This window comes from Carex rostrata, chromosome 12 (genome assembly GCF_964058835.1).
Source record: "Carex rostrata chromosome 12, lpCarRost1.2, whole genome shotgun sequence".
In the NCBI taxonomy this organism is placed as follows: Eukaryota; Viridiplantae; Streptophyta; class Magnoliopsida; order Poales; family Cyperaceae; genus Carex; species Carex rostrata.
Genome location: NC_135929.1, coordinates 11,599,464 through 11,624,919, shown reverse-complemented (window position 1 = coordinate 11,624,919; position 25,456 = coordinate 11,599,464). Strand labels below are relative to the sequence as shown.

Below are 25,456 nucleotides of genomic sequence, written 5' to 3'. Positions count from 1 at the left end.
ATCCCCTGCACTCCTGCAGTATATATATACATATACTAATATTTGTGTTGTTATAATTTTTTATTTTAGTTATGAAGGTTTATGTGTATTATTATTATTGTTATCATGTTATCACATTATTTGTTTAATTAATATCGTATTTTGTTCTCGTTGCAAGACATAAGAATTATTTAAAACTCGTCAAAATCTTAGAAATGGTAACTTAAAAAGTAAGATAGTTTTGATACATAAAAAAACAATCAATTTGATCCAATACACTCCTGTCCCTCAGACCCTCGCCATGTTTGGATGGAGAATAGAGAAAAGAAGAGGTAAAAAATAGAAGGGAGTGAAATAGAATAGAAAGGAAGATTAACGTATTTAACATTTTCATGTTTAAATAATTAATGAGAGAAAATAAATTTAACTTTCATTTCCGTCTTATTTCTTGTTTGGTTAATTAAAATTTAAAAGGTTAGTAAAAATTCAATGGCTGTTGTAGGATTGTGACAAAAAAACTTGTATGAGAATTATATAGGTAAAGATATATAGTTGGACATTTGTGTTATTTTTTCTAAAAATATTTGCAACAAAATTTATTTCCGTCCAACACTCCAAATTGGAAGGGAAATTGATTTCTATTAATTACAATGATATAAGAGTTAAATCTTTCACCTCCAACATAATTTTGTCAATCAAACACGATTTAATAGAAAAGTTTTATTTTCTTTCCATTCCCTCCCTTCCTCTGCCCTCCATCCAAACAAGGTGAGGGATAGGAGTGTATTGGTTCAAATTTTCAGTTTATCGGAAATCAGATCAAATTTTTTGTGTCTATTCAAAATGCAAGGGTTCGTTTTTTCTTTATACTTTGAGATTTGCACAGGAAAAAATTGAACAGTCCGGATTTTCCACAGATCAACTCAAATTTGAGAGATCTCATAGAATGTGAATTCAGTGTATGGGTGCACTAGTTTCGGGTGCTTAGGCTCAGGAATAGACTTCTTTCCATAATTGCATGACATGAATTGGTTTGGGCTCTAATCTCAAGCTACTATTCCTGTAAGGTGAAATAATACCTTTGAGAAGCAATATATACTTCTACTGAAAATGCATCAGGCCCAATGTATGCGTAATATTAATATAACATTAATAATTTATTTATGTCGGTACAGGTACAAGCACAACATCATGTCATCTTAAGTTCTGCTCCTAGAGCAAGTGGTACCAGCAGGAATCATGACTTATACAAAGGCCAGCAAGGGTCTTTGTTCTCCTGTAATTTCTTTGGTATTTGTATCAGTGTTGTAAAAAATGGCTGTTTAGGCCGATTAATAATTTATTTATGTTGGTACAGGTACAACCGTACAAGCACAACATCATGTCATCCTGAGTTCTGCTCCTAGAGAAAGTGGTACCAGAAGGAATCATGATTTATACAAAGACCCCTGTAATTTCTTTGGTATTTGTATATTTCCTTCACTGGACTGTTCTTGGACTTGATTATACTGTAATCATGAAAGGAAATTATGCGCATGATTCACATCATTATAACTATTATTTTTGAAAAAAAAAAACTGATAGAGGAGGGATCCGATTACACCATTTTTTTGTGACACCGAATTACACTCTCTATTTTCAAAGTTTACAAAGTCCAAACAGTCGATCAAAACCGTTCAACTTGTTTGATGTGTTAAAATGTGCTTGCAGATCAAATTTTACATTTTTAAAATTTTTTTTACTATTTATTAAGTATTTAACAAAATCGCTATATTCAGACCGTTGAATTTTTTTATCCATCTTAATAAATAGTAAAAAAATTCAGAAAAATGTAAAATTTGATCTGCAAGCACATTTTAACATATCCAACAAGTTGAACAGTTTGGATCGACTGTTTGGACTTTGTAAACATAGGGTGTAATCCGGTGTCACCAAAAAAGGGTGTAATCAGATCCCTCCTCATCTCTCCTCTATATTATGCACCTTAAATTGAATTGAATGACAGAAAGTCGTGTGGTTGAGATTTATTGATCGAAATTCAGATTGAATCTGAGCCATCTAAACAAATAATCTGTCTTTTTTTGATTAAATACACCCTTTCTCTGTGTAGAAGTCTAAATTTAATGAAAATTACACCCGCCACATGTATTGTCACACATATTATTACATAGATACGCAATTTTTTTCGCTGATCCGTAAAAAAAGAAATTTCTCTCCCAGCGAGCCGCCTTCTAAACCCCCGACCCTTTCTTCCCAAACCATCCCCTCCCCATCCCTTTCTTCCCAACCATCTCTCTCTCTCTTGCCTCAGCCCCAACCATCTCTCTCTCTCTCGCGCGCGCGCGCTCTATCAGTATTGAGATTCAACGGTGCGGGTTCGCTTGTGATCAGTTGGCCTGGCCCCACAAGCAGACAGTCTAAGTATCCGCTTGATCTGATCCAGTGGCTCCGAAGCCACCCCCCTTGAAGCGCCGTCGTAAGAGCGACTCTTCACAATTGCCTCGACCTACCCTAATTTCCCTCTGATTTTGAGATCGGTACAAAAACCCTAAACCCTAACTCTTTTCTTAAGCTAACTGGTATAAGATTGAAATATGTTTTATTTTCCTTATATTTACTATCTATTATTGTTTTTTCTACATTTAGAACCCTGATTTATTTAAAAAATATGCAGCAACAAAAATCCAGCAATTTTTAATGGATTGAGCTCTTACTTACAGGTTAAAATTAATTTTAAACTATACCAGAATAATTTTCAATAGCATGATGCAGTACCTACATGTTAGTTACTCCATTACCACAAACTGTGAATAAGTAAGATATTTATCTTAACCCCAAAATGAGAGTAATTTGACAGTCAAATTCCAAATTTCAGTGAGAAATTCAAAACCAATTAGTACAGTGCAATTTCAATCGCTATGAGTAAAGTATCATACAAAATATAAATTTTACAAAAGAAACAAAGAGTTCTGAAAGAATTCCGTACCTCTGCCTCATCAACTCTCTTCCAGCTTCTTGGTTCATCGTCATCCCATCCAAACTCGCCATCATCTCTAGATAATGTTTTATTTGTTAAATTTTAAACTTTATATTCTTTGTAGACAAGCAGATAGAATCAAACGGCACAACAACAAGTACATAGGATCAAATGACTCCATCAGGCAAACCCTCAAAACTAATAGATATCTGGAATTCATTAAAAAAGTCAGAACAATCACTTCAATTTATTTTAAAAATATCCAATTTTGCAAGTGCTTTTCTACCTATTTTTTTTGTCCAAAATTAAAATGTGTCTTTACATATTGCCTAATATATGCAGGTAATGGCAGCAAAACCAAGGATGGATATTATGATGAACCTCCTTGCACTTGAGAAACTGGAAAACATGTTGCTGGTAAGGCGTCATGCTGCTCCTGGAATTCTAACTATAGCCCATGAATGATATTTCACCTAACTTCATATATGAAAAAAAGCATGTTACATTTTAAGCTCATCAATTGCTTAAATATCATGTATTATTTTTAAATAGAATTGAAGTAAAAAGCCCTCCTGAAGAATGATGCAATAAACAAATCATTAAATTGAATGTTTTATTTTAGGATATTTAAGATGTCTTCTAAATAAAATTTATCTGGATCTGGTCTTAAAATAATCAAAACTGAGATTTTTATGTTTTTTATTCATAATTTTCTCTATACGTCGAAAGATGATGATTCTACATTGAAGGCTATTGATTTCGGCTTATCTGACTTTGTATGAGAGTTTTCTTCTTATCTGACTTTGATTCTACATTGAAGTAATTCTTTATTTGGTAATTTTTTTTTTTTATAATTGTAGGGTTCAAGCAGCTGCTGCACAAAGACAATCAAGAGAAGCTGAAGGTTTGTTAAGAACAACTTATGCATCCTGTTGCCCACATATATATTCTATTAATTACTGGTTTAACCTGAAGCACTGCAACTCTAATTTGGTTCAGCATACACTCAGTTGTGCTATTCTGTTTGGTAGCACATTGCATTTTCTGGACCAAGTTTTGTTTGATTTATTACGTAGATTCATTTATGTGTTTGTGCAGCCCTAAATGGAAGCAGTGAAGAAGTTGAGGACAATAAAAATAAGGATAGGTTGATACTGGATATTTGTGTGGTTTGCCTCAAACAAGAGTATAATATTGTTTTTGTCCCGTAAGTATTTTTACCTTCCTGATTTTGATTTGTGTTTCTTTCAGAATAACAAGAATGTTCTTTTATTTGATCACTTTCTATGGAGAGGTGTTGGGTGGGGGTAGTTTAGACATTTGCCATTTAATAAGTTGGGTGAAACCGTGAAGGGATTGTTGGGGGTCAGGGAGGTTCTCATGTTTTGTAGTGGTGTGTAGTATGCCTGAGTTCTAATACAATACCACTCAGTACAGATATAGACAAAACCTTCTTGTGGATAGATCTTATTGTGCTTGGATGAAGCACAACATGGTACCAATACCAATAGGGACTTTTGAAGTAATCAAATTTCTTCATACTGCTGATTTAAACTTCAATTGAAATTCAACAAAAACTTAGACCTTGTTAGTACTGCAGCAAGAAAGTTCAATACCAACGCAGTACTATAGCTCTTGGATTCATTTGTATTTACTTGAAAAATATATATTTAATTGTCTTTCATGTTTTCTAGCCTACCCCAACTTGTTTGGAAATAAAGACTTTGAAGAAGAAGAAGTCGTTCATGTTTTCTTAGTTGCAGCCATGTGTTGCTGTATTGCTTGCTCATCTCAACTTACAAGCTGCCCCTTGTGCCAGAGGAGAATAGACCAGGTTGTCAAAACCTTCAGGCACTAAAAAAAATAAAGATTTTGACACATTCGGTTTTCTTTGACTTTTAACTTTGGATGTTTTAATTGCTGTGATACCAGCTGTTTGTACCAATTGAGGTGGTACCAATTGTTTGTTGGGTTATTAAATTGCCTTAATATATAATTTGTGAATATCAAGTTTTTTTTTTCTTCTCTTTCATTCGTTTTTTTTTCCTAAAACAAAACTGGTCCTTGTATATTATACTTCTGATGTGGCAGCGTGACAAACTTGATAGGTCAAATTGTAGCTGAACCATCTAAGCATTACATGTGCAAATCTCCAAATCCATGCGAAGGTATACCTAAAGGGGTAATTGTTAAAAAAGAGAGAATAAGTTCCTTCCATGCCATGTCAAATGGTAGTGTGGATTTGTCTGATGCATCTCACGAAATAGAAGGCAGGACTCATCAATTGGTTTCACGAACCAGTGCGCACAAGTATGAGATCTGTTGGTTTAATCAATGTAATGGTCGCATCTAAGTTGTCTATTTTTTCATTGTTTATTATTTTATAAAATTATGTCATTTTGTATGAGAACTTTTTGTGCAATATATAATTAGTTAATTTTTGTAATAAAAATATGTCATTTTGTATGAGAATTCACTTTATTCTTTTATAATATATTTATGTTGCAATGCACGCCATTAGTTCCTATTCAACTTTGAATTTAGTATATATTTTTCATTTGTGTTCTAAATAATTAAAAAAAAATTAAAAAAAAGGTTTATGTACTGACAAACAAAGGATGTTGTTGAACTTAAGTAGTCATTTGTTGTTTCTTTTATTGTTATTTATTATTTGACTTGTTCAATCTTATAACATGTCTCCGTTGCAACGCACGGGTACGATACTAGTATATATATATAAATATAGAGAGAGAGAGGTTGGCTAAGATCAAAGTGGTAGTTCCTGAGCTTTGGTGCTACCAATTTGTTTTTTAATTTTCAAAGTTCAAAACATCGATTCGAACCATTCAAGTTATTCTCTATATTAAAATGTGCTTGAAAACCAAATTTTACATTTCTCTGAATTTTTTTAATATTTATTAAGCCACTTTGAAAATCGCTGATCCAACGGTGGCTTCTGATTTTACTGTTTTGTTAAGCCACTGTTGGATCAGCGATTTTCAAAGTGACTTAATAAATAGTAAAAAAAATCAAAAAAAATGTAAAATTTGGTCTTCAAGCACATTTTAATATAGAGATCAACTTGAACGGTTCAGATCGACGTTTTGAAATTTGAAAATTAAAAAATGAATTGGTAGCACCAAAGCTCAGGAATTACCACTTTGATCTTAGCCAACCTCTATATATATATATAGAGAGAGAGAGAGAGTGACTAATGTGCATTCGTATGCATATGGGCCGATATGCATATGGTCCAAATTTGAAATTTCAAAATCCAAAACGTCGATCTGAACCGTTCATCTTGTTCTCCATATTAATATGTGCTTGAGACCAAATTTTACATTTTTCTGAATTTTTTTACTATTTATTAAGCCACTTTGAAAATTGTTGATCCAACGATGACTGCTGATTTTACTGTTTTGTTAAGCCACCGTTGGATCAACAATTTTCAAAGTGGCTTAATAAATAGTAAAAAAATTCAGAAAAATGTAAAATTTGGTCTCCAAGTACATATTAATATGGAGAACAAGATGAACGGTTCGGATCAACATTTTGAATTTTGAAATTTCAAATTTGGACCGTATGCATATCGGCCCATATGCATACGAATGCACATTAGTCACTCTCCCTCTCTCTCTATATATATAATTTTAACTGTGGGTGCAACTTGTGCCAGGGGACGAATCAATACCGAGAAAAATAAACGTTGATTTTAAAATTGAGGAGACAGCTATATCTGTACAGTTGATTTATGATGTGAAGGTTATTGAAATAAAAGTGCTTAGATTACCTTCAAATTTCGAACCAGCTAAGATCTCTGAAGGCTTGGACCCCTCAGCATTTTCTTCAACAGATTACTGAGACTAAAGCAAAGAGCTCAAAAGTTATAAAAAAAAAATTGTTATGACAGCACACGAGAAATGTGCAGTCTAGAAAGCAACGAAAAGAGCTCAAATTTGTATTTTCTAACTGGTCTCTCTTAAGTGTCACGAAATCCTATAATCTCAAATAAGTTCCCGAAAGACTTGATAAGAATTCTGCACCTCTGCGTAAATCATAGGCTATTAACATATATATAGATCTGAAATCAACTGAACATGCCATTTTATTCCACTGGTGTAATCAATTAGGCATGCAAGCATCTGTATAATAGGTTTTGGTTGCAAATATGATTAAATGGTGGGTACAATTTTCAAACAAAAAACTAATAAATATAATTATAAGAAACCTATGGTGCCAACAGGATTTGAACCCGTACCTTACCTACTATTTACAAGTCTAAAATTGTTTTCAGATCATAGCCTCATAGGCTTTCTAACTTTTATCCTAAGTTCCTCAATAAACATTTTATTAGTGAACAATTCGATGCTAACTAATTTCAGTTGATTGCAGGTCTAAAGTAGTGTAGCCTTCTCCTTGCTGAATAGTAAGCGGAGGCCTCATATTATGTGCCTGCCAAAGAAATGCAACGGTTAGAAGTTAGAACAGAGGCAACAAATACCGTCCTCCCTACAGTTGTACCAATACAGGTACTGAACCTGACTGCAGTGTATAATTGTATATAATCCAAATGGTATCCTTGCAGCATGGATCTGACAAGAGGTCCTTGTGGTGAGATAACAGTAGCCACTTATTTTAGGTTCTATCTATATTATCATCATGCTTAGAAATATTCCTTCTATTTAAAAGCTAAAATATATTCAACAAACCAAGTTCATCCAAATCAGACACTACAATACTGATCCATTGCAGCACAGGCATGTGTAACTGTTATGCACATCCTAGGTATACCTTTTGAACCTCGGTTAAAATTCTAGCTTTTTTTTCAACCCCGCCCCCAAAAAGAATATTTAAGAAAAATACATAAACTAAGACAAAATAATTTTGTGGTTAGTATGATGGGATATGCCAGAAAATGAAAATTAAGCACTTACTCCAATTTCTGTGACATAACGACAACAAGAGCATCTGACAGAAGGGGCCCCAAAAGGGTACATCAGTAGCATTGAACATTGCCCACAAGTTATATTACCAACTTGGCAAGCTACAAAAACAAGCAAAAATCAGACAATGGACCCAAAAGAAAATAGGATTTACAACTAAGAGCAAAGAAAGATAGACGCAGGAATCATTTAGAAAATAAATTATGAAGTATCCATTATAAAATTAGAAACAAAGAGATATTACCTTCTAATACAAGATTGATGATTTGACAACAGGTGCATAGTACATGAAGAGCTCCACGTGGATAGTAGATAAGCTCATGACAACTACCACATACCATTTGGCCCATACCTAAGTTAAGACATTAGTAAAGTTCGATAAATTACAAGATCCCTCCAATTATAGTTGCATATTAACATGAAATCAAATTTCTAAACCAAATTAACCACCAAATACATATACACTTGCAGGAGATTTCTTTAACTACAGGACAAGATCACTATTAAGGCACTAGGTTCAATTTTTACATGTAGTGTGAACTGTATATAGTTGGTACTGCAGCTACACCGGTATATAGTAAGAGCTAAATATCCTCACCTTAAGCTCTTTTTTTTTTTCCCAGCATTGCAGTCTTTAATTATACATTGAGGTTTAAAACTTTAATTAGACATTGACATAGGAAGAAAATAATGAAATGAGAAAGGGACCCACCAGAAAGAGCGTCCTGAAATATCATTTCTGTTTGACTGGTTGGATCAATTGTATCATATCCAGGTGGAGCTTCACTGGTATCATATCCAGGTGGGGCTTCCTCCGGAGACTCAGAATCCCTTGTATCACTTCCAGGTGGGCCCATGTCTGTTGGTGACCTGTCAAAGGTCTCATCGTCACTCATTTCCATATCTATGTGCAGTGTCTCCATGGCTTCCCCTTGATGTGAGTTCATTTCAGGTGTCTCACTTACAGGTGGGTACTTCTCCACCTCTCGTTGATAGGCGTCGGGTGTCAACTGGCCTTGCATCTCGTACATGTTTCGAAACTTTTTCATTGGTGGCTCATCTGTAATTTGGTTTGCTGGTGAGCCTGTCTCAAACGAGAGCATATCAGGAGTGTCATCTCTATTTGAACACGAAACTATCTCTGTTACTTGAATTGGTGGGTCCTGGATTTCTTCTTTGAGAGGTTGGAGCTGGTTGTGGTTGTCACGTCTCAGTTCAGTCATTTCTGGTAACAATGGAACCACCGATTCACACTTAAATTGAGGGGGAGGTGGTGTGGGAGGAGGTGGTGGTGGTGGCAGCATTGTTGGATCAAGAATTTCAACTTCTTGTGGGGCCAGTGGTAGCTGTGCTGAGCCCACAGTGTAATGTTCAGATGGGATTGCATCTTCAATGAGACCATTGTCACAGGTATTTTGGTTTAAACTATCATATTCTGATTTCACTACAGTTAGTGAAGGTGTATCATGTACAATTAAAGATGGAGGTGGAGGTGGAGGTGGAGGTGGCGGCAGCGGTGATGGCAGTGGTGGCAATGGTGGCAGTGGGTCCAAGTTTTGATGACTAGATTCAGGTAGTATTGATTCAGAAAGTGATGGCAGTGGAGGTGGTGATGGTGGGAGGCCAAGGCTCTCAGATACAGATACAGATACAGATACAGATTCAGGTACCAGTGATTGAAATACCGGCACTGGTAGAAGCGGTGGAGTCTGACACCCAAATGGGGCTTCATTTCCAATCAACCCTGGTGCTGTCTCAGGTTTCGCCACAGTTTCAAAGGTTCCTTCCTCGATCTGTGTCCCCTCCAATTCATCTCCAATTAAGTTTTTCTCCGAGGATTCCGAAGGTGGCGGCGGCGGGACCCACATTGCTGGATCAAGAATTTCAATCTTCTGTGGACCCACTGTCATACTTTCCATGGGGTTTTCAATTTCTGGTGGCTCTAGTAGAGGTCCTAGGGTTTTTATTTCGGTTGCGCTGCTCACCGACTGAAACGGGTCAACAGTCTCCTGCTTAAATGGGACTGCAGCCACCTCCGGCTTCTCGCTTACATGTGGGCCCATCCCCGTCTCTCGGTATTCATCGCTTCTACATCCATTTCCAATTGAGCTTGTCTCCAGCGCTGGTAGCTCAGTGGAATTTTTATCAAATGTCGGTGGGTCCCACGTGTCAGTTCCACACATAACCGGATACGCATTTGGGTTTTCGAATCCAGGTGGGGCCGCGTCAGGCGAATTCGAGTTCAGGGGATCGATTTGAGTAGGTGGAGATTCCGACGGCGGTGGTAGTGGCGTAGACGGCGGTCGGGAGATTTGTTCGAATCCAGGCGGCTCCATTTCCGGCGAACTAGCCATATTGTATAATTGTTAGAGGCTCCGAGCCTTCGCTTCGGCGATGAGAGAGAGCGAGAGCGAATGGGTCGGAGAAGGCGAGTACGTATCCTCTGAGGTATCTCATATTTTGCGTGACCGACGTGTCAGGTTCTTATTCGCGGATAGAGCAGGGCAGTATTATTGAGCTTTGAGATTCGTGCAGAACATATTTGAACGATTGAGATATTCCATATAGTCACGCAAAATATGAGATATCTCAGAGGATGCGAATTCGGAGAGCGCAGGACGAGGTTCTAGGAATTCGTTTGCTCTGCATTAACTCAAAAAAGAATTTATTGAGTTAATGCATGTGTACCGTTCGATAGGCTTTAATATTTGTGTGCACTAGATCTACACTAATACTAAAGGCCTCTGAAATAAATGCTGTGATCGGATTGGCTCCGTTTAAAATCAGACGGTCAAGATGCGTTATTCAAAAGATGCTATGCAGACGATGCGGACTTGAGGTTATACATTCCAGTCGGATCAAATTAAAGCGGATCGGACCCTCCGAATCAGGTCGTTGGATCCGTTTATTTGGTTTCAACTGAACCTATCAAATTTCAGATTAAATAATTCGTTTTTTCAATTTAAATAGTTCAGTTCAAATTGAATTATTTTAATTTTTTATATTTAGTTAGATTTAATTTTTGTTTCGGTTTAATCAAATAAATTAAAATTTAATTGATATTTACATGAATTATTTTAATTTAATATATTTAGTTTGATTTAATTTATCTTATTTATGTTTGACTGATATATATCTTAATATTTAGTTTTATAATTGTGTATGTATTGAATTTATTTTTTGTAAATTTAATATCTCTTATTTTCAATCTGACGAGTAAATAATACTTTACACTTTAGTATTGTAAGTAACGGTATGCGGTTGTCGGACGGATGGGGTATCATCGAGCGATTAATCGGTATGCGACTGATTAATCGTAATTATGCGGACAATTTAATATTTTTATTAATTTATGTATATATATCCTAATTTATTAAAAATAATCTATTTAACTCATTAAACTTATCAAATAAACTTAATTTAACTTAGTTTTATTATTATAACATGATACTACGTTTATTTCTTCTTAACGCATAAGTATTTTATATGTGTAAGTAACACATTTATTTAATAAAAAAATTAAATTTGAGAATTAAGTTTTTTCAAATACTAATAACATATTATTTGAAAGAAATGAAACATTTCAACATAAAATCACTGAATTTAGTTTATGATAACAATTAAATTTCATAAATGAACACGTTGTACTAATTGAAAAAATTACATTTGTAAGTAAGAAAAATATATGGTATATAAATAATAGAATAATTAATCAATATCAAAGTAAGTAAGAAGAAAAAAATATATAAAAAAGATATTAGATGTAAATTCAAGCACAAATAAAACTACAATACAGAATTTCAGCGAGACAAAATGAGAATAAATGAGATTATCATACACTAACACAGAAAAAAAAACAATGTGAAAATAAATATTTATTAGAATAAAAGGGAATAAACGGACTATTAAACGGTAAAACGGCTGATTAATCATTTTTATCTACAAACAAATATCCGTTAAGTGTATTCTAATAGTTTGGCCACAGTTAACGATTAAACGGCCGTTAAAACCGTCTTTTACAACACTTATACACATCATAAACATTAACATTAGGAATATTTGATACAAGTTCCACTGTTCATATAATTTTCATAATGAAAGAAATTTAATTAAATATCAAATAATTAAATTATATATAAAAACTAATACACATCTATCTATCTATCTATGAATCCAATTTTTGATAGATGCTACAGTACTTAAATCTGACAGTCTGGATTATTTGATTCAATAATCCGAATCTCAACCTTTGCACCCCTCTCATCGCCACGCTTCTTTCTCTGAGTTCGTGTCCCCCCAGATACCTGAGGTACAATCTAACAAAACAGACGGTCCAGATTAATCTCAGCTGATTCAAATTAGATCTGGTGCCTATTGAAGCTATAGGGGATCTGCTTTGCAATTCGTGCCAGGTAAAAAGAACGGTCCAGATTTGGCATTGCACCTCAGGTACTGAGGTGATACGGATTCTCTTTCTCTGGGAATTTCGATGTTGGCGAAAATTTCTCTCGAAAATTCTCTCCTCTCCACAACCTTCTTCCAGAATCTCTCTTTGAGCTCACTAAAATTCACACTCTCTTTATCTCTTTCTCTTCGTTAGTTTCCCAAAATCGCGCATCCAATCGAAGAAATTGCTCTTTTCTTTTGGAGTCACTGCTTCACTCTCTCTATCTCTCTGTTGGATAAGGTAACCTTGTTTGTTGCTAACTTTCTCCGTCTTATCGCTCCATTTGGGATTCTGTTGGTCACCGATTTAAGGTTTAGGTTTGTCTTTTGTCATAAAAATTGAAACTCTTGAATAGATAACATGCTATTGCTATCCCACAACCCTTATCTCTCCTCCAAAACACAATCGGTAAACCAATATTAATTTATTTCACGTAACACTAGAATCTAATACTTCTATACTGTATATATATGTTTTGTATCGTTTTATGTTTAGTTTTTGAACTACCTTCGCACTGCATCAGCTATTGTTTTATATAGTTTTCTTACCTGAACTTTGAATATTGAATACACTTATTCTTTTGCCTCAACAGCTATTGCCGGAGCAACGCGAGGCACATATCTAGTAATATCACAAACCGCAAACAAAGGCTCATCGTGTGTGTCAAAATGGATTCAACATCCAAGATGTTCCTCGTATGAAATGAAATTAAACCTTACTAAAGCTCTCCCTTTCTCTTCTGTCAAATATCTCATTTCTCGAACCCAAACTCTCACTCGTCTCTTGCAAAAATGCATTGCAAATCATACCTGTCACGTTCATGTCGCGCCAATCCATGCACAGTTAATTATCTTAGGATTTCATTCGAATATTTTTCTAAACAACCTATTACTGAATGGATATACAAAATTAGGCAGTGTTTCTACTGCCTGCAAGGTGTTTGATGGAATGACCGAGAGAAATATGATTTCTTGGTCATATATGATCTCCATGTACACTAGCCAAGGAAGAGAGGAAACGGCTCTCTCACTATTCTCAAGCCTTTTAAGATATTCACGGGGTAGCACAAATGAGTATATCCTTTCCAGTGTGTTACGCGCCTGTGTCCAGTTGAAAGATGTGAGTTCGGCTCTACAGCTGCATGACATTGCACTTAAATTGGGTTTTAGCACAAACAGGTTTGTGGGTACCACTCTAATAAAGTTCTATGTTAAATTTGGGACCATGGAAAATGCATTCTACATATTTGATGAAATGCCAATTAAAAGCTCAGTAACTTGGACAGCAGTAATAACTGGTTACACCCAAACAGGGAATTCTTATTTGGCGTTGAAGTTTTTCACTTTGATGAAAAATGAGCCAATCAAGCCTGATAAGTTCATTCTTGCAAGTGCAATTAGTGCTTGTACTGCACTTAATTTTCTCAAAGGGGGGAGCCAGATCCATGGATATTTGTATAGAAATGGAATTGAGATGGACATATCTATTGAAAACACACTAATTGATTTATACTCCAAATGCCGTTGGTTGGAGAGTGCGCAAAAGTTGTTTGATTCTATGCATGCGAAAAACCTTGTTTCTTGGACAACCTTGATTGCGGGTTACATGAAAAGTTCTTCCAATTTCATGGCCATGAGATTGTTTTCAGAAATGACCCATTCCGGGCTACAACCTGATTCTTTTGCTAGCACAAGCATCCTATGCTGTTGTGGCTCGTTGAGGGCCTTAACTCAAGGGAAAGAAGTACATTGTTATACCATAAAGGCCAACTTAGATTCCGATGATTATGTCAAAAACTGTCTCATTGACATGTATTGCAAATGTAGCTCGTTAGCAGATGCACAGATTGTATTTGATTATTTTGCAAAGGACGATACAATTTCTTATAATACCATGATTGAAGGTTACTCGGCGCACAAGAAAATCAAGGAGGTAGTGTGTTTATTCAATAGTATGAGATCTAGATCAGTAACTCCAAGTATTCTCACATTTGTTAGTGTTCTTGGCGTTTCTTCAGAGCTGTTATCTGTCAACTTGAGCAGACAAATCCACAGTTTAGTTGTTAAAACTGGCATTTTGTTGAATCTGTCTATTGGCAGTGCCTTAGTTGATGTTTATTCAAAGTGTTGCTTTACTAGAGATGCAAGATTAGTTTTTGATCTGGTAGCCAAGCCTGATTTGGTAATTGTCAATGCAATGATATTGGGGTACACTCAGAATTCACAACATAAGGAGGCATTGAAACTCTTTCAGCACCTACATGCAAATGGTCCTACACCTGACAAGCTAACTTTTGCTGCACTTATAACTGCTGCAAGCAATCTGACTTGCATTTTTCATGGCTTTCAACTCCATAATCTTGTCATAAAGTTTGGCCTGAGTTCAGATTCACACATTTCAAGTGCACTAATAGACCTGTACGGTAAATGCGGTTGCGTGAAAGAAGCTTGTTTACTGTTCAACTCCACTAGCACACAAGATGTGGTCTGTTGGAATGCCATGATTTCGACTTTTGCACAGAATGGTGAAGCAGAGGAGTCACTTAGAGTTTTTAACCTGATGAGAGAAAAAAACATAAACCCTAGTTACGTAACGTTTATTGGCGTACTGACAGCATGTGCACATGCAGGACATGTCGAGTTAGGTTTGCACCATCTTAAGTCTATGAAGGAAACATACAGTATTGAACCTGGAATAGAACATCATTCTTCAATTGTTAATTCATTTGGCCGATTGGGGAGGTTAAATGAGGCTAAAGTTTTCATCGAACAATTACCAGTTGAGCAAGCACCAGTCCTATGGAGGATCTTATTGAGTGCATGTAGGGTTTTTGGTAATATAGAAATTGGAGAGCATGCAGCTGATAAGATACTGACGAAGGACCCCACTGACAGTGGTGTGTACACCCTTTTGTCGAATATTTATGCATCTAAGGGTATGTGGGAAAATGTAGCTAGAGTAAGAATATATTTAAATTTGCAGTGTTGGAGTAAAGAACCAGGATATAGTGTAATTCAGGTGATGAAAAAGATTCAAGTATTTGATTTAGATCTTTGTAGAGATAAATATGCATGATTTGTTTGCAAAGAATGTCTCTGTTTGATTCATATGCTTGATTTCTTTTAGATTTAGTTGTCTTGATGAGGTTGGTTGACTTGGCAGGGATTCTCCGTAGGGATATTTTTTTTTTATACTAAAAATTATCATGTTTTTCATTAATCAGCCAATTGCGAGCCTCGATTCTCATGATTTTGTTGTGTTCATTTTATTTGAATAGCCTTGCAATTGGCTTTGCCTCTTTTATGCGTATAATTTTTTAAAAATATTATTTTTATATTTTAGACTGCAATTTGTTTAAGCTTCTACTTCTAATAACGGAACGACTTCTTTTCTAAATAGGTGCTGGTCTGAGGATGCAGATTTTCTGATCTTTCCATAGGATATTTGCTAGAGTATGCTACAAAATGAAAAACCAGTGTTGTAAACAACGGTATGTGGTTATAGAGTACTGTCAAGCGATTAATCGGGAATAATCGGTTATAATCAGAAATAATCGACCAATTCATTGGAAAGACCTGTGATAGTTTAGTTACCGTCAGCGACTAATCAATCTAAATAGACTTTTTTTACAACATTGTGAATAACATTATCAGCTGCCATTACCATCAGAAAAGTATGTCGTATGCCAGAAGCTGTCCACCACAGATTGGGTGGTTTAATGTGCATTAGATCAAATTCAGTATGATATCTCTGAGCTGTCTGCACTAATATTTATACGCGCTTCATCCGTATAAAAATTATAATAATTAATTATCTGTAGAGTCACAATGCCACATTAAAGGAATGGAGTCATCTCCATTTTTTTTCAATTTTTTTTTACTTATATCTTATTTTGCATATAGTTTGGAATAAAATATTGAAATCAAATTTTAAAAAGTCAAAATTTCCATTCTAATTCAAATTTAATCCATAAAAGTAACATGTCTATAATCTAAATTTCTCCCTTAAAACCGACAATAGTTTCCTCTTTAAATAATTGCAGAAACTGTCGAGGGCTGAAATGCAAAAAGACCCCACCCACACTCTTTTAGACTTTTATTATTATTACTAGTTCTGGAATCTGATAACGCCATAACGGATATACAAATACAGAATCCATGGAGAGAAGCGGAGAAGCCAGATCGGGATCGGGTCCTCCGCCGGTGAGTGAACTGCCTTTGCACCCAGCCATAGCGCCACTACAGTTTCTTCTTGGGAGATGGAGCGGTGAGGGAGAGGGCGGTTTTCCGACCATCAAATCCTTTCGCTACGGCGAGGAACTCTTCTTCTCCCACTCTGGCAAGGTTCTCCTCTCTTTTCTTTTCTGGGTTTAACAGAGCAATTTTCACTTCATGCAGCGCACGAACCATATGCAGCGTTGTTCTGATTCTATGGTCCGTGCGCTGCACGAAGTCAAAACTGCTCTGTATAAGTTTTCCGATTACCAATGGTTTCTTAATTTATATTCTAAAAAAGAAAATACACAAATGAATCTATGACTATGAAGAAAGGGATAATAATGCAATTGATTTGATTTTCGCTGTATCTACTTATCTAGCATTTTGAATTATTGTGGATTTGTAGCCAGTGATAGCATACACCCAGAAGACATGGAAGTTGGAATCAGGAGAGCCAATGCATGCCGAGAGCGGCTATTGGCGCTTGAAATCTGACAGGTCCGTTGAGGTCGTCATTGCTCAGAGCACCGGCCTCGTTGAAGTACAGGTTATCTCTCTCTCTCTATCTTAGAAGATGTGATTGGTGCTTATTCAGATTTTGCTTGCTTGTTTTCTTACTGATTAGATAGTTAGTGGTGTGTAAAGGTGGTAACGGGGTGTATCCAATGGGCATCAGACCAAATTCTGTCTGATGTCCTTTCTGGACCGTGCAATCCGTTTTAAGATTTGTGCGGAATTTAAAACTATAAACCGCCCTATTAATCTAAACCGGGAGCACAGATTTCAATACAGATCAAACGGTCCAGATCTGATCAATTTTCTGTTAATTCTAGCAAGCTACTTTGACTGCTTTTTCGTTGACCACTTAGATTTCAACTTTGTACAATGGATAGCATCACAGTTAGTTTTAATCTCAATTAAGGGTATAATGATCATGTAGTCAATTTGAAATTACAATTTCAGCGTCTAAAGAAGTTCAAAATACGGGGGGTAGTGAATAAAACATGCAAATATTTGGTTGTAATTTCTGAAAACATTCTTATTCTTCTTTCTTTTTTAAATCTTAACTTATGTGCAGAAAGGTTCATTAGATGCCGAGCATCAAACTATAGAACTAAAAAGTGAACTAGTTGGAAATGCATCAAAGGTACTCTCTATTTGAATTTGGATGTTCATATTTGTTTATAGTGGAAAGCACAAATAAAACATAAATTAAAAAAAAAAAGAACTTCAAAAATAGTATTTTTGTTCCAATCTCCACTATAGAAAGTCTTGTATGGTTTGAACCCCCCCCCCCCCCCCCCCCCCCCCCCCCCCCCCTTTTCTTTTGACAAGAATAGCATTTTTCGGGTCCTTTTGGCTATAGTGCAAATGAGTAGTTTCAGGAGGACCTTATTGTGAAATATCTCACATACATTGAAACATCATAAAATAGTAGAGACATACAAGATAGTAACAATGTGTACAACCCCAAATTGTGAAAAATATTCTGATAACACCCCCCCCTTTCCCACTTATTAAGAAGATATTGAATACTTGGCTGTTCTTTGTGAGTGTTCGTCTCCTTTTTCTACACAAGGAAGAAAGGGATTATTCTAATAATTATATATGCTTCATGTGGACTCATGAGATATTTCATATTTTATATAAACCGAGTAAAAATCGTAATTTCAATATGTTCACCAAATATTGGTTTGTTTTCTACAGGTGAAGGAAATAAGAAGAGCATTTAAAGCAACTGATATAGAGCTCTCATATACAGTTCAGATGGCCACAACTGTGACAAATTTAGAACCACATCTCCAGGCCATTCTGAGAAAGATCTGATGTTTCTTCCTCCCAAAATATGAAAACACCCTTCTTCTTTTTTTAAACTTCCTAGAGCTTTAGCTCATACAATGTTCATCTACAACATGTGGGAATTTTCTGAAATTTATGAGAGAATTTTATGTATACCCGGAAAAAACCTCGCAGAACTGGCACAAGTACTATTTGTCAAGCTAAGCAACCTCCAACTTGTTGGTTTGCTTTCTAAAACTAGCACCATAATGTCATATTTTCCAACTATTTTGACGTAAACGAAGAGAAACATTTGATTTATAAAAGCTTCTACCAAGGATTTATATCAAAGATATTAGCAGCTAGAGGATATGCCAAATCCAGCCAGAATTCAAGTGTTAAATTCCAAATTCAAACGGCTGATGAAATTTGAGATGTGGTTACTATTCCCGAACAAAATATATCATGAGCAAAGCTTAAATTTTTGCTAATGGAGCTTTACTTTGCTTCTCCTTATTTTGGAAATTTGGAGATGGAAGAGACAAACAAAGATTGCCTAAATATATGAAATTTTGAACTAAGAGCATAATCACACACATAAATGTCATATGCAAGCAAATACTAAATATATCATAATTAGATAATGATATGCAATCCAAAAGAACAAAAAAGTTTTTTTTTTTTTTGCTGCCACATGCTACATGCAAAGTTCGTAATAGCATAAATTGCAGCTTGACAATTCAATACTCATCTTTACAAAATTAACTAAATGAGATTGTAAATTAATATTACTAAAATAAGCCAAACAAGATATAACACAAATATTAAACTACACGCGGTGGTAAATCCAATATTAAAAGGAATTTTACCAATTTCAGAACCACAAAAAGCCTATGTATTGAACTATGTATCAGTATTACATGTTCCTATGATTTTGTTTCTATCAGCCTATATAAAACCCTGGCTATTTTGGTCTCAGCAAGTGACTCTTTAACATCATTGATTTTAACTAAGTTGTCTCACCTCTACTGTACAGTAACTGGTACATGAGCAAAACTAACTAGTTAAATCTGTCTTTCTCTTTTAGCATCATATACCTAGCCAATCAAACACAACCCATTTATTCTATCTAACAAACTGATCCTCTCTGGTACCACATGTACCAGTAGTAGAAAAACAACAACCAAAGTTCAAAACTAAGGCTTAAACAGAAGCCCACTTATTACAAGAATTAAACCAAGCTTCTTGCTATTCATGGAAGCTATATACAAAAATATTCGTTCCTCCACTTTGGATCACTAAAGCAATCCAACAGGGGTACTAGCAGACCCCGCATCAGTCACCATTGAATGTCCTTCCAAAGTATCATCGAGGGGGACACTGGCTTCCACCTATCAAGATTCCAACAAAGAACGAGTATAATAGCATTTCTAATTGAAGGAACAATATGATTATTAAAACAAACATCATTTCTTATCTTCCAGATTGACCAGCAAAATGCACTGATCATTGTAAAAAAAAGCATGTTGTTGAGCATGAGGTTAAACAATGCCAAACTGTATAATATCCTCAAGAGGCTGCCATGAGGAACACAAATTCTGACAATCTCCCATCCATTGCAAAACAAGATCTGGTATCCAATACCCAATCGGAAATAGAAGAAGCCAGATAAACTTTAGTGACAAAGATACCTGACGAGATCGGAAAATTTCAAGAGCCTTCAGGTCGGCAAGGTACAATGGGCAATTTCTCTTCCAATGTCCCTTGTTCTTACAATAGCAGCACTCAACATCAGATGGAACATTACTAACAAAGATACCTGACGAGTTTGGAACATTTCCAGCCTTCAGGTCGGCAAGGTACAATGCGCAATTTCTCTTCCAATGCCCCTTGTTCTTACAATAGTAGCACTCGGCATCAGAATGAGCTTTGTGCCTGGAAGCGCTCGTGGTCTCCACCGGGGCCTTCCCCTTGCCTTTGTCATTTCCAAATCCCTTTCCTCCCTTGGCTTTGGCTTTGCCCTTGCCCTTCTGAATTTTCCTCTCACCATCACTAACCTTTGGCACATGAGAGTTCCCCTTCTTCATATCTGTCTCTGCAAATAATTTAGGATTTAAGTAATTTAACTGTTCGTCTATGAAATTTACAAAATTGTCAAAGTTAAAAAAACAACTAGTCTAAATGACCACAAATTTTACCCAATATAACCTCTAAATTTAAAATCACAACAATAATTTAATACAATAAATTAATAATCAATTCATGCAATTCAACACTTCAATTATCCACATTCTAAAAATCATATTTTAATTTGGAACCTAAATTCCAGAAAAAAATAATTAAAATATTAAAGGCAATTTACCTTGTCAAGTTGTCGATCTAAATATTTTGAGTTCTTCTCTCAAACAAGAGATTTATTTGTTAATGGAATGTGAAATGGGCAACAAAATGAGAAGTACAAATTATTTCTTTTCCAAAATGCCATGGAAGAGGGAAGATGAAAGGGGTTCGGTCCGAGCCTTTGAGGAGAAGAAAAGAAAGAAGGGAGAGAGAGGTAGCACGGCGCAAAAAGACAAAACATGAAGGAACCGCATCAAATAGGATTTTTTGTGACTGCAGAACGGTGGCGCTGTGGCACGCTAAAGAACCACACCAAATATGCGGTTCCTTAGAAAATTCCCAAAGGAACCGCACACTTGGTATGGTTCCTCCCATGCCATCAAAATAATTTCATCATCTTCCCAGTTCTTAAAAAAAAAAAAAATCTAAAATGAAAAAAACTATACCATATTTTGCAAACAGCTTGCAATTTCCAACAGACTTTTTGTAATCACAATATTTTTTAGGCTAATAATTTATAGAACTTGTTTGAGAGGATTAACCAGATGAAAAACCAAAGTTAGCATCCACACCAATTAAGTACCAGTAAGAGGTTTTCTCCTTCTGATTTTCTTTGGTGGTGAAGTATCTCGTTGCATATCAAGTGTTAATTAAGTCACCAACACAAGCAGTTAAAATGATAGGGGACTCACCTGAAGGAATAACCAGAATTCTCTTTGCAAGTGGGGCTGGTGTCTCGGAATCCCTCGTATCACTTCCAGGTGGGGCCATCTCTGTTGGTGGTCTATCTGAGATTGCCACCTCATCATCCTTATTGGTGTCTATCTGGGAAACCTCCATTTGTTCATCGCCAGTTGGCCCCGTGTCAGTTGTTCCACTTACAAGTGGGATCATGCTGACATCTGGCTGGCAAGCCTTGGTTAATTGGTCAGGTGTCTTGTGTACTGTTCGAGGGTTTTGTGTCACGGGATTTACGTTGTCACATTCAGATTCAAGCATCGTTAATTCAGAAATTAGTGGCAGTGGAGGTTTTGGTTCAGTTTGAGAAGGTTTAGCATGCATGGGCGTATTCTGCTGGGTTCTGCTGCTCTTGATAGGGAAATTTCTTGGAATTGGATTTGGCCTTGAGCAGGAGCCTTGCACAGGAGCATTATGTGGCATAGTTGGATTGGAATTGTAATTCTGACATGTCTGATTTGGTACAAATTCGACATATAATTCAATAATGCGCCAATTCATTCCTGATACTGCCATTTCATAAATCAGCCGCCATGCTTTCTCATCATTGATTGCAAGTAAGGTAAAGAAGAATGGCCCGGTTGACACTGCATTATACCGAGCCTGGATATTTAATGAAACCAGGTCCTCGGATAATTTTAGAACCTTATATATCTCATCTGTCACATCTTTAAAAGTGGTACGTTCAGTACCTAAATATGTAACAGATGGAGAAATACTGTAAGCCACTCCCATATGGTTAAACTGGACTTCACCTCCAGCATACACACTTACAGGGATCGTATTTTTCAAACAACCTGCAATTTCCAAACAAAGAAAATCATATTAATGGACCTTTTGTAAGCATGATATGTTTCACAGAATAATATTTTTTGTTATACTTGCTTGAGAGATTTTTTTTTTTTTTTTGTTAAAAGTGGTATATACCACTGATTTCATTAAGAAACGAAACCTACAAAGTTTTTATCGGACGTGGTACCAAACCTCTGGTACCTGTTTGCATATCCTGCTACAAAGTAACTGGTACATCAAAGTAAATCACATATCCTACTACAATCTGAAACCAGAAAAAAGTTTGCAACACAAAACCATCAACTATCAACACAAACGAAATAACACCAGTAACATCTAGCTAAATGTCAAAAACTGCTGAATGAACTACCAGTAAACTGCTTGAGAGATTTTACTAGACGTAGATCCACAATTATCGTACAAACCAATTGAATAACCAGTAAGAGCTCAAATTTATTCTGGTTGAGTTTCTATGGTCAATCTTCAATACCGATATATTTCTTTTTGTTACACTGGCTTGAGATATTTTACTAGATATAAAACCATAATTACCATACAATACCAATTAAATAACAGTAAGAGCTCAAGTTTCATTGGTCTTTCTTCAGTATATGTTCAAGAAGGAAAAAAAAAATTAGGGGGATGCCAACCAGGAGAAATACCCTTAGTTCTTATTTCAGGCGGTGCTGTTGTCTCGGAATCTCTAGTATCACTTACAAGTGGGTCCCTGTTTTTGTATTCTGATTCTTCAGGAACAGTAGTTGATTCACAAACCCATGGCAAAGGTGGTGGTGAAGGCGGTAAATCGTCGAGGCTTTTGCTACCAGTAAATCCCTGTGCTGACAAAGGCGATGCTTCCTGACACTCAAAAGGTTCATTTCCTCCCGGTAATGTCGTGGCCATCTCAGGTTTCACCATCAACAGAGATGATCGCTCCAAATTAATCAGCCTGTGCGACTCCACCAAATCTCCATTGCCATCTGCGATCGGGCTTGTCTCCGGCAGTGGTAGTTGCTCAGGGAATTCGTGTTTCACTGACAGTGGGGGCCACATGTCATTTCCCGAAATCGTAATCAAGGGTTTTTGATCGGAAATTGATGCGAAGAGAGGAGAGAGGAAGGGCTTTGGGCAATTGTGAAAGGGTTTTTGGTCGGAAACTTGGCAAAGGGGAGGGGGAGGGGGAGGGGCTAAAGGCCGACATTTTTATTTTTACCCCCATTAAAAAATTATTTTAATAATAATAACCAAAGTTTAGCAACAATTTTAAAAATACTTCACCATTGGAAATTTTTCACCGGCTGAAAAATTCTTTTTTTTTTATTTATAAAACAGAAATTTGTTTTTATTTTTTATTTTTTGTATTGAAATATTAGAAATATTGAATATATTTCTTTGAAAATAGATGGAATACAATATAATTTGATTTATTAGAAAGACTGTAACAAATAACCCAGATCAATATTTTTCAGGTCGGATTTTTCGCGGCTGTAAGAAAAATTAATATATTTTTGTATGTGTTATTGGAAAAAAATAAAAATGCTTAGATTCTAAGTTATTGATCCCGGTTCAAAAATCACTTCTATGTAATCTAGAAAATATTGTGATCCTTCTAGGACATTTAATTTATAAAAAGTTGTATCTGTTTTGAGAATTCTTTTTGAATAATAATTATTAAATAACTTAAAGTTTTTTTTTTTTTTTAAATAGATACAACTTTCCATAAATTAAATGTCCTAGAAGGATCACAATATTTTCTAGATTACATAGAAGTGACTTTTGAACCGGGATCAATAACTCAGAATCTAAGCATTTTTATTTTTTTTCCAATAACACATACAAAAATATATTAATTTTTCTTACAGCCGCGAAAAATCCGACCTGAAAAATATTGATCCGGGTTATTTGTTACAGTCTTTCTAATAAATCAAATTATATTGTATTCCATCTATTTTCAAAGAAATATATCCAACATTTATAATATTTCAATACAAAAAATAAAAAATAAAAACAAATTTCTGTTTTATAAAAAAAAAAAGGAATTAAAATTCCAGCCCGTGAAAAATTTCCACGGGTGGGGTATTTTTAAAATTGTTGCTAAACTTTGGTTATTATTATTAAAATAATTTTTTAATGGAGTAAAAATAAAAATGTCGGGGCTAAAGGGTAAAGGAGGGAGAGAGAATGTTAGAATTTAAATAGATTTACTTGCTTCACAATTCTACACGAAGGGAGGAAAAATTGGAATTCGTATCCTCTACGTTAACTCAAAAGGGAATATTTTGAGTTAATGAATATTGACCGTCCAATCAGCTTTAAGATTCGTGCAAACTAAATCCGCACTAATATGAAATGACTCCTTATATCATAATCTGAACTGGATTGACTCTGTTTAAAATCAGACGGTTGAGATTCATTAACTCAAAAGATTCCCTTTTTGAGTTAATGCAGAGGATATGCATTCCCAAAAGTTGTGGATTAACTTGACATTTAATTTATATATTTTTAAATATGATTATTTTGTTCTTATATTTCATTTCACAAGCCGTGTCATGCTTGCATTCTTAACTTGCCACATATTACCATAATCGTGATTTTTATTTTTACCCATTTAAATAAATATTTTATTAGAAATAATCAGGTTTTAGAAAAAATTATAAAAATGCTCAAACCATACAGAATATTTACGGTCTGGAATTAAAATTCCGAACCGCACAGAATATTTACGATCCGAATTTTTTTTTTTTTGGAATTCAGTGAAGTTTCGTACGAAAATTGACCGACATACAGTCTTGATATCTCATGATTTGTTTTGAGATTTTGTACGAAACTTCACAACCTTGTTCTATGATGTTAAGACTGCATGTCGGTCAATTTTCACGATTTTTGGAGATGTTTTGCTATGTTAACCAGGGGTGCAAAGTTGGGCTCATAATGTACTCCTTAGCAGTTCGGGCAATTTTTGAGACCTGATATCTCATGATATGTTTGGAGATTTCGTACAAAACTTCACAGCTTTGTTCTATGATGTCAAGACTGCATGTTGGTCAATTTTCACAATTTTTAGAGATGTTTTGCTATGTTAACCAGGGATGCAAAGTTGGGCTCATAATGCATTTCTTTAGCAGTTCGGACAATTTTTGAGACCTGATATCTCATAATCTGTTTGGAGATTTCGTACAAACATGCAGTCTTGCTATGTTAACCAAAAGTGCAAAAAGATCTCAAAAAATTGTCATTCTCAACT

General features: G+C 35.4%; 4 protein-coding genes and 1 long non-coding RNA gene across 7 annotated transcripts; 3 read left to right on the top strand and 2 right to left on the bottom strand.

The window, feature by feature from the left end:
- The first annotated feature begins 2,257 nt into the window (after positions 1 to 2,257).
- Positions 2,258 to 5,163, top strand: LOC144563301 (uncharacterized). The gene is made up of 5 exons (XR_013514308.1): positions 2,258 to 2,516; positions 3,299 to 3,373; positions 3,817 to 3,860; positions 4,055 to 4,163; positions 4,651 to 5,163. It is a non-coding gene; the product is annotated as an uncharacterized LOC144563301 (long non-coding RNA).
- A 1,904-nt stretch (positions 5,164 to 7,067) lies between these two features.
- On the bottom strand, positions 7,068 to 10,309 carry LOC144563470 (uncharacterized). The gene is made up of 4 exons (XM_078312947.1): positions 8,612 to 10,309; positions 8,144 to 8,251; positions 7,891 to 8,000; positions 7,068 to 7,408 (listed from the first exon to the last, which is right to left on the bottom strand). Exons 1-4 carry the CDS (start codon positions 10,251 to 10,253, stop codon positions 7,325 to 7,327), a joined length of 1,944 nt encoding a protein of 647 aa, XP_078169073.1. The 5' UTR covers positions 10,254 to 10,309; the 3' UTR covers positions 7,068 to 7,324.
- Positions 10,310 to 12,454: 2,145 nt separating this feature from the next.
- On the top strand, positions 12,455 to 15,430 carry LOC144562578 (pentatricopeptide repeat-containing protein At4g39530-like). The gene is made up of 2 exons (XM_078311768.1): positions 12,455 to 12,586; positions 12,939 to 15,430. The coding sequence occupies exon 2, from the start codon at positions 13,049 to 13,051 to the stop codon at positions 15,419 to 15,421; it is 2,373 nt and encodes a 790-aa protein (XP_078167894.1). The 5' UTR covers positions 12,455 to 12,586; positions 12,939 to 13,048; the 3' UTR covers positions 15,422 to 15,430.
- Positions 15,431 to 16,385: 955 nt separating this feature from the next.
- Positions 16,386 to 18,516, top strand: LOC144563048 (nitrobindin heme-binding domain protein). Its single transcript, XM_078312414.1, has 4 exons — positions 16,386 to 16,689; positions 16,970 to 17,110; positions 17,642 to 17,710; positions 18,271 to 18,516. Exons 1-4 carry the CDS (start codon positions 16,504 to 16,506, stop codon positions 18,388 to 18,390), a joined length of 516 nt encoding a protein of 171 aa, XP_078168540.1. The 5' UTR covers positions 16,386 to 16,503; the 3' UTR covers positions 18,391 to 18,516.
- A 693-nt stretch (positions 18,517 to 19,209) lies between these two features.
- Positions 19,210 to 23,573, bottom strand: LOC144563101 (uncharacterized). Of its 3 annotated transcripts, none has more exons than XM_078312492.1 (4): positions 22,863 to 23,573; positions 21,375 to 22,217; positions 20,034 to 20,431; positions 19,210 to 19,733 (listed from the first exon to the last, which is right to left on the bottom strand). In XM_078312492.1, the coding sequence occupies exons 1-4, from the start codon at positions 23,263 to 23,265 to the stop codon at positions 19,641 to 19,643; spliced, it is 1,737 nt and encodes a 578-aa protein (XP_078168618.1). In that variant the 5' UTR covers positions 23,266 to 23,573; the 3' UTR covers positions 19,210 to 19,640. The 3 variants fall into 3 exon arrangements, with proteins under 3 accessions (XP_078168618.1, XP_078168617.1, XP_078168619.1); XM_078312491.1 differs by having other exon boundaries at positions 20,034 to 20,437; positions 22,863 to 23,569; XM_078312493.1 differs by having other exon boundaries at positions 20,034 to 20,437; positions 22,875 to 23,568.
- Between the last annotated feature and the right edge of the window lie 1,883 nt (positions 23,574 to 25,456).

Excerpts from the sequence above, each read along its gene's own strand:
- LOC144562578 (XM_078311768.1), top strand. The coding sequence starts at position 13,049 with ATGAAATTAAACCTTACTAAAGCTCTCCCTTTCTCTTCTGTCAAATAT.
- LOC144563470 (XM_078312947.1), bottom strand. The coding sequence starts at position 10,253 with ATGGCTAGTTCGCCGGAAATGGAGCCGCCTGGATTCGAACAAATCTCC. Across the intron at positions 8,252-8,611 it reads ATTTCAGGACGCTCTTTCTG|GTATGGGCCAAATGGTATGT; the intron begins GTGGGTCCCTTT and ends GTCTTAACTTAG. Across the intron at positions 7,409-7,890 it reads GTTATGTCACAGAAATTGGA|GCACATAATATGAGGCCTCC; the intron begins GTAAGTGCTTAA and ends TTTCTTTGGCAG.
- LOC144563048 (XM_078312414.1), top strand. The coding sequence starts at position 16,504 with ATGGAGAGAAGCGGAGAAGCCAGATCGGGATCGGGTCCTCCGCCGGTG. Across the intron at positions 17,111-17,641 it reads CCGGCCTCGTTGAAGTACAG|AAAGGTTCATTAGATGCCGA; the intron begins GTTATCTCTCTC and ends ACTTATGTGCAG. Across the intron at positions 17,711-18,270 it reads TAGTTGGAAATGCATCAAAG|GTGAAGGAAATAAGAAGAGC; the intron begins GTACTCTCTATT and ends TGTTTTCTACAG.
- LOC144563101 (XM_078312491.1), bottom strand. The coding sequence starts at position 23,265 with ATGTGGCCCCCACTGTCAGTGAAACACGAATTCCCTGAGCAACTACCA. Across the intron at positions 22,218-22,862 it reads AACTAAGGGTATTTCTCCTG|GTTGTTTGAAAAATACGATC; the intron begins GTTGGCATCCCC and ends TGGAAATTGCAG. Across the intron at positions 19,734-20,033 it reads AAATTTTCCGATCTCGTCAG|GTGGAAGCCAGTGTCCCCCT; the intron begins GTATCTTTGTCA and ends GAATCTTGATAG.